Below are 7,439 nucleotides of genomic sequence, written 5' to 3' on the forward strand. Positions count from 1 at the left end.
AGCAGAACACGAGGGGGCTTAGGTTTTTTTTTGTGGTGGAATCTATATCACCGACAGAAGACTACAATTTTCGCAACAGGATATGAACTATAGGCCATCGAGGAAGCCTCCCCATGGAAAACAACGCCGGTTTAATGCATATTCATGTGGACGGCACGTGGGAGGAGTAGAATGTGAGGGAAAAGATGGTGTGGGTCTAATTTTGACTGGGATATTAGACTTCCAAGGAATTCAAAACACTATACGTGCTTGCATAATAGAACCGATATTGTGAGAAATAAGCCTAAACTAAACCATATTAAACACTTTAGTATAGAGGAAATGTATTCCTCAATCTGCTATGACGTAATAACAATGTTGAGATCATGTAAAGCGGTGCACACAGATTATAACATATTTGGCCTAAACGTCTAATGAGTCTAAGAGGACAATCTGAAGAATCCGGCTATTTCTCAATTTGTTGTGTTATGTTGTTGTTTTTCGGTCTTTGTTGTTGATATGTGTCACCCAAATCTACCTATCAGCAGTCCATAACGTTGCCATTCGTTATGCTCGGCCCATTGTTGCGCCGTGACTGAACGGATTTATTCTGAAGTGCAGAGAAAGTGTTGATATTTGAATAATGAATCCAAAAACACTCAACGTTAATCTGCCACATACTGTAGGCCTAAACTGGGCGCATAGATGGACTTGCGGACATCTAACCAAATCAAAAACGTCGATGAACATTTCTGCTACCACTGAATAGCTCACACTGGTGGCGAAACCAATATTCTCTATGAAAAAGGCCTTATGTTGAACCCCATTGTGTTGAGAGAATGTCCAAACTGCAGGGCTTTGGGGTGAGGGGGGGCCTCCCCCTTTAACCCGGGTAACAATTGTTCACGATTTAAAAGATAAAGTTACGCTGCCATACAGATTCCACAACGAGAAATATCCTTATGCGTTATGGAGACAAAGGACTAGGCCAGGGTATTGGCCACCAGGTTTTGAAGACCCATGAAATGCTGAGCGAACAGGCTGGCTGGGCGAGAGAGAGTTTGTGCATAAAGCAAATTAAAACCCCAGCTATATTATTTTGTAAGTCGTTACATGTCACACTGTAAAATATAAATATTAGAATTGTCTATTAATGTGGATCATTTGGAACCCTTCACACAGACAAATAATGCTGCGCAAGCACTTTTCCCATGCATGAATGGCAAACGCACAATGCACTAAGTTTGCATAATGGTTTTAATTCATTTACTATTAAGCAATGCAGGTAATAATCCCTTTACTAGACCCATAACGCAGTAACATCGTTTCAGATCAAAATAATTTTTGCAGACGTGAGAAACATATCACACACGTCATGTGACATTTTCACATTTCGAATGTGGGCAATAAGCCCCAGATGATCAAATATGGAGAATATGGAAAATAATATAGATTTCATGGACCTATTATATATTGTCTTATATCATGCCCCACCCATTTATTAGATTGGAATTATTGACAACAAAATTTAGTCAATGGGTTATCCCTCTTTACAAATACCAATTCGATTATATTGGGTGAGTTGGTGGCGTAAAGTTGTTTAGGCCTATATGGATGGACGCGTGTGCTCACAATTATCTTGGTTATTTGAAATATCCAAACGAAACATATTCTTACTTGTTGTATGCTTGTCTTAAATGATCCTACTTTTCTTTATAGGCATTTATGGAAAGTGCATATTGCAAGTGGAAGCTATCCAATACTACAAACATATTTTTGTAGTATTCAGTTCGAACCAAACTGCATGCGTCTATAATCAGAACGTTGGCTATAGCCACCCATTTCTCTGGGATTTCATGGATTCGAATGACCAAATCTACCCGCGTGTCTGACTGGCACTTTTATTAATGAGGACAAAGGAAAGTGATGCATACTTCTTCTATAACGTTGAATTCAGTTGCTAAGCAACTAGTGTATGGTAAATCATCCGCGAAATGTAAATCTTCGAGCGTGGATAGTGCATTTAGCTGAATAGTCAACTTGCGAAAAAGTTGGAGAGCCGAGTGCATTTCCAAGCTATAGGTTTCGTCCTAATTTCAGTCTTAAGAAATCGAAATAGTTTATATAGGCTACACTGTAGCATAATTTATGCAAATAGAGATGTAGCCTATCCACAGGCCTAAACTGGACCAAAGTCACACAACATAGAACAAACATGCGCAAACCTTATAGGTATTGCATTCTCAGCGCTAATGTCAATTTTACACAACAAAAGCTCATTCAAACATGGTAAAACGCCATTATTGTATCTATTTGTATTTCGTTAGCTACAATGTGCAATTTGATAGGCCTAATCAATGTCCAACTCATTTCCCCAAAGCCTGGTGTCAATATGATATCGCAAAGTTCTCTTTAGGTATTATTTTAAACCATAAACCATCAAATCTGTCAACGCCAAGACTACCATACTTGAGGGTAACCTGCTATATTTAGACTAGCTATGCATTAGGTCAGTATCATGCTTGTTGTGTTGTTATCACACTAATGAGATTTATGTTGAATTTAAATCATCTCAAAAGGATGTTTACAATAATGGGAATTCGGAAGCATTAGGTTATAGTCACTGAAAAACGAGTTGTCCGGGGACCCTGCGCCATCCCATGTAAGAGCATATTTACACCATAGGCCTATAAGGAAAACCTAAACAGTGTAGGATACAGTCATCACTTTGCAACTAAAAAGTAGAATATCCAATGCCAAAACTCTAATAATGTAATGATATGGATAGTGTACAGTGTGTTCACGTGCGCATGCATGTGAGTGTGTCAGATGAAGAATCTTGACCTTATGTGCATATTTGCAAAATAACAATACTGTTTCTCAAAACATAAATAAGGCCCTTGAGATATAACTTTCACTCTGAATATATGAATACACTGGCGCATGAAAACAATAACACGAAAATAAATAGACTGTACTGCTTTGAATCGAATCGTCTTACTCCTATACCGACGTAGGGCGAATGATTAAATATTTGACAAACAATATCAGTAGCAACATCTACCTTTACGTTTGTCTGTAAAACATGACGCACAGCTCCGGTGAGATATAGGCCTAGAGCATTAACCAGAGCTATGGAATAAGATCGGCAAGATCCCCATATTGGGCCTACGGAGGAAGTGTCACGCGGTGGATGTAAACAAACGCAGAGACCGCACTTTGAGTGACGAGTCGTCTACGGACTAATATAGGGCTAGATAACGCAAATGCTACATTATCAATACAGTTATCGTATGCTACATAATCAATAATGTTATCGGATGCTGCTGCTATGATGAAGGTGGAGAAGCGAATTAGTTAAAGATACATATGAATTGTGAATAAATCAAATATGTCCCGGTGAAATTGTCAACTATAGTTCCCTATGGGGCTCCAATAACATTGACATCGGAGATGCACAGCGGTTCAGCGTTCGATATAACATAGGCCTATTTTCCTAAACTATAGTATTTTTTGTATACTTATGTTATGCAAATCTGGGACAAAAGTAGTTGGAACAAGAACAATCGGCAATTTCTCTGCGTTAATCTTTCTCACATTAAATAATATCACGAATGCATGCCTTGTTTCATAAACAAACGTAGCTAAATATTACATTCAAATATAAATCTCAAAACACACAATGACGTAATTTCATTCTAACAAATTTATTGGTCTCAATCAGCTCGTAAGGAATCACTACTGAAATTAAATTACAATCAAATTATCACATCAAAATATACCCTTATTACCTAACAACTGTCAATGTCAGCTTATGTTGATTTGTGCTCCTTTTAGAAACGAGAATACAAAAATGAAACAAAACAAATGAAGTCAACAATGAAAACAGGAAAGCAAAACATCTTACACAAAGTTCTGGGGGAAAATAAATTACCGTTTGGAATAATTGATAACTATTCCGAATAGATTATTAGAACAAGTCATTTTGATGAAAAATATAAAGTAAATAAGTCAGATCAGCATCTGATCTAATGAATCTATATTGCCGGCTTTACAGAGTCTGTTGTTTATTAAAACCTACCAAAGAATACTGCTTAGAAATGGCAGCATGTATAGTTACATCCACAGCACCCATTCAGTCACACTTGGCAACGGAGAGGAGAAGAATTTCAAATAAGTGCAGCTGAAGATAGTCTTTTCAAATGTCTATTTCTATTTCTTCATTCACGGTGTTCAAGTCCCATGAAAAAAAATCCCATTTGAAAAAAAGAGGTGATCTTTTAGATCAGATGGCGGGGACAGTCCTGGTGAGTTTATATTTTATCATTAGGCGTGGAGGGCCTCAAAATCCCAATTCCTCTTTGTGAAAATTTAAACCATGCAGTCCTCCCCGCAAAAAATATGTTGGAAGCTTCGTGGATGCCACTCTTCTTCGTATTGATGCTGTTGCAGTTTTTGTTCCTTTGTTAAAGTAGGGGTTTAAAATGTCCCATTTTTAAATATACAAATGCCTGCCTCTTGTCTTTCGCAAATCAGATACAGGGTACAGGGGGGATCTTTTTAAAATTCTAATAGGACTACTTGCTTTGAAATTTCCAGTTGGTGTTGTTAATGCGCCAAAATTACCTGATGGAACGAACTTGTAGTCACCCTCTGGTCGGTCGGTTCACTCGGCCCAGTTAAACTTGCATCTTTTAAGTAATCTACTAAAAAATGTCCCTGAAAGAAAGAGCAGAAGGAACCTTTTAGGTTAAGACATTTCAGGGCTTGGAAGAAGGTTATCGGTGCGTTTTGGGGTTGGGTGGAAAAGGGGGGGTTGTTTTGTTCTGGTGAAAAATATATAACACATTTGCAGTCTTATTCCTATTCCATCACAATCACAGTATCAACAATGTTTTGGCTATCTTGACGATAGTCTGTGTTTTATCAGTTTTAATTTTATATAAAATATTTTTTAGTCTTGTGTTCTGCTCTATGTCTCACTGAACATTCGTTTGCAGTCCATGGAGGGGGGCGGTGTATCTGCACTCACATTGCCAACCTGCGAGTACACATCCTCCGGCGTCTGTGGCACTCCTGGGGGCGTCATCCTTTTTTCCTTCTGTCTCCTATTGCAAAACCACACTCTAACCACTTCTTTCTCCAGCTGCAAGTTGTCCGCCAGTGAGGTTATCTCTTGGGCCGAGGGTTTGGGGCATTTCAGGAAGTGGCTCTCCAAAGCTCCCTTCACACTTACTTCGATGGACGTGCGCTTCTTTCGCTTCCTACCTTGTGCCGCTATCTTGTCGATGCTGGTCGGGCTGCCAGTGGTAGAATCCGCCTCCTCCAGCCATTTGTTTAGCAATGGCTTCAGCTTGCACATGTTTTTGAAGCTGAGCTGGAGAGCTTCAAACCGACAAATGGTGGTCTGAGAGAAGACGTTCCCGTACAGGGTGCCCAGGGCCAAGCCCACGTCCGCCTGCGTAAAGCCTAGTTTGATCCGGCGCTGTTTGAACTGCTTGGCGAACTGCTCCAAGTCGTCCGAGGTCGGTGTGTCCTCGTCGGAGTGCTGGTCGTGGCTGTTCACCCCTCCGTGGTGTTGCTGCTGGTGATGCGGATGCTGGTGGTGATGGTGGTGATGGTGGCTGCCGTGGTCCAGCTCTGGGGTGTCCCCCCTTACCAGACCCGGGTGCACCAGGCTCTGGCTCCCTGGTTGACTGAGCATTCCATTCACCGTGAAGCCCCCGGGGTTGGAGTAGATCAGCGACTGCTGCTGCTGCTGTCCCCCTGATATCGAGTTGAGGTGAGCCGCAGTTGTGCTCCCCCAAGCCCCTGCGTGAGTCTGATGAGGACCTAGGTGTGGGGGCCTGTGGTGCAACGCGGTGCCCGTGTGTAGATCGTCTCTTCCCGAGTTGTTTTTCACGTCCTGCTGCTGAGGGCTGCCTGTCATACCGACGGGACTCGACGACCAATGCGATCCGGCTTCGGCTGCTGCTACAGCGGCTGCAGCTGCCGCAGCGGCGGCGTGCGGCAGGGATGTCACCCACTGATGAGCATGGCTCAACATATGTCCTCCGTTGCTCGCTGCCATAGCTCCCTGCATGAAGTCACTCTGTACCATCTTTACTGTAGGGTCTCCCCTGTACCCACCAGACACCGAGGTAACCGCAGCACTGCCCGGCTGCATACCACCGCCTCCAGAGTCAGAATGCACGATCGAGCCGGACGAGAGGATACTATTGCTGGACAGATAGGGGTTGGAAGCCGCGGTGGCCATTCCGTTAACCCTTATGAATATGTTTGTTGATTACCCCCCCCTTTTTCAGTTACTTTTTTCGAGCAGGCAAATTGTATCTCATGAATTATTCAAACTTTAAAAGTCTGGGTTGTATTTTGGCAAATACCATTGAGTTGTTCTGCAAACGCCAGAAGAATAAAAAGGATAGCAAAAATGAATTTAAAATCCGTATTGGTTGTGTTTACTGCATTTATGTATTTCAAATAGAAATGGATAAAATAGCGATGAATAAAAATCCAGGTTCTCAAAAGCAGTTTGGAACCATGTGCAGTCCGTCAATAAAGTTTGTGTCGTATTTAGAACGTCTGAGAGTTCAAATTAAAATATACAGAAAATATATATTTGCCCCAACAAACTTCTAGTGGTCGAAGAAATGTAGCAATTTCTCCACGAAATACAAAGTCCCAGTTTATGTTCCTATTGCAGGGGAGAAAAACACAAGCACTGGCTCCTTGGTTCTTTTGAAATTTAGCCGCTGAGATTTCTCCCTTGTTGCTTTATTCTTTTCTTTCGCTGTTCCTTTTATAGAACTGTAGAGTCTTTCTCTTTGTTCTGTTTTGATGTGTATAAACCTGCCAAACCGCTAACTCCCGCTGAAGTACAATTCAGTATTACAGTGCACGGCGATGGTTGCAAGCCTCTTCTCCCATTCGCTTGTTCGGTCTCTCTCTCCTTCTCTTTCTCTTTCTGACAGTTCGCTCAGTCCCTCCCTCAAAGCTCGAGGACACACGAATGTTTACCCTGTGCCAAGCGTGCGCACATCGTCCACGTCTCGCCCCCTTCAAATACGAGGAAGTCGAGTGCAAGACTCCCGTTGATTGGATACCCGGGATATGATTGACAGGTCTCGCCAGCCTCGCTTGAGGCGCGAAAACCTCCTTCCGGCCGTTGCAATTGGCTGGTTTTTAATTCAATCCAAATAAATAAATAAATGAGCAAATTAATACAAAATAAAGGATAGAAATAAACAAAAACATATCTGATGAATGTATTCGTGAGCAATATGGAGCTATACATTAATTATTGTTTATGTGGGTTCTAAACATATTATAACTTTCATATAAATCAGAATAGATTCAACCTTGTCAAAAAACAGAAAGTGGTTTTAAAAATTGTTATTGGTGGAAATAGACCTAATGATATATTGGATTTATCTGCATAAAATATGTTTATATTAGCCTAA

At 41.2% G+C, this 7,439-nt stretch overlaps 1 protein-coding gene across 1 annotated transcript; it reads right to left on the bottom strand.

Annotated features, from left to right (window-relative positions):
- Window positions 1–3,670: 3,670 nt before the first annotated feature.
- LOC124010615 (POU domain, class 3, transcription factor 3-B-like) lies at window positions 3,671–7,009 on the bottom strand. Its single transcript, XM_046323285.1, has 2 exons — window positions 5,021–7,009; window positions 3,671–4,698 (listed from the first exon to the last, which is right to left on the bottom strand). The coding sequence occupies exons 1-2, from the start codon at window positions 6,233–6,235 to the stop codon at window positions 4,588–4,590; spliced, it is 1,326 nt and encodes a 441-aa protein (XP_046179241.1). The 5' UTR covers window positions 6,236–7,009; the 3' UTR covers window positions 3,671–4,587.
- Between the last annotated feature and the right edge of the window lie 430 nt (window positions 7,010–7,439).

Source organism: Oncorhynchus gorbuscha, linkage group LG23, assembly GCF_021184085.1.
Source record: "Oncorhynchus gorbuscha isolate QuinsamMale2020 ecotype Even-year linkage group LG23, OgorEven_v1.0, whole genome shotgun sequence".
In the NCBI taxonomy this organism is placed as follows: domain Eukaryota; kingdom Metazoa; phylum Chordata; class Actinopteri; order Salmoniformes; family Salmonidae; genus Oncorhynchus; species Oncorhynchus gorbuscha.

Excerpts from the sequence above, each read along its gene's own strand:
- LOC124010615 (XM_046323285.1), bottom strand. The coding sequence starts at position 6,235 with ATGGCCACCGCGGCTTCCAACCCCTATCTGTCCAGCAATAGTATCCTC. Across the intron at positions 4,699-5,020 it reads CGGAGGATGTGTACTCGCAG|GGACATTTTTTAGTAGATTA; the intron begins GTTGGCAATGTG and ends TCTTTCTTTCAG.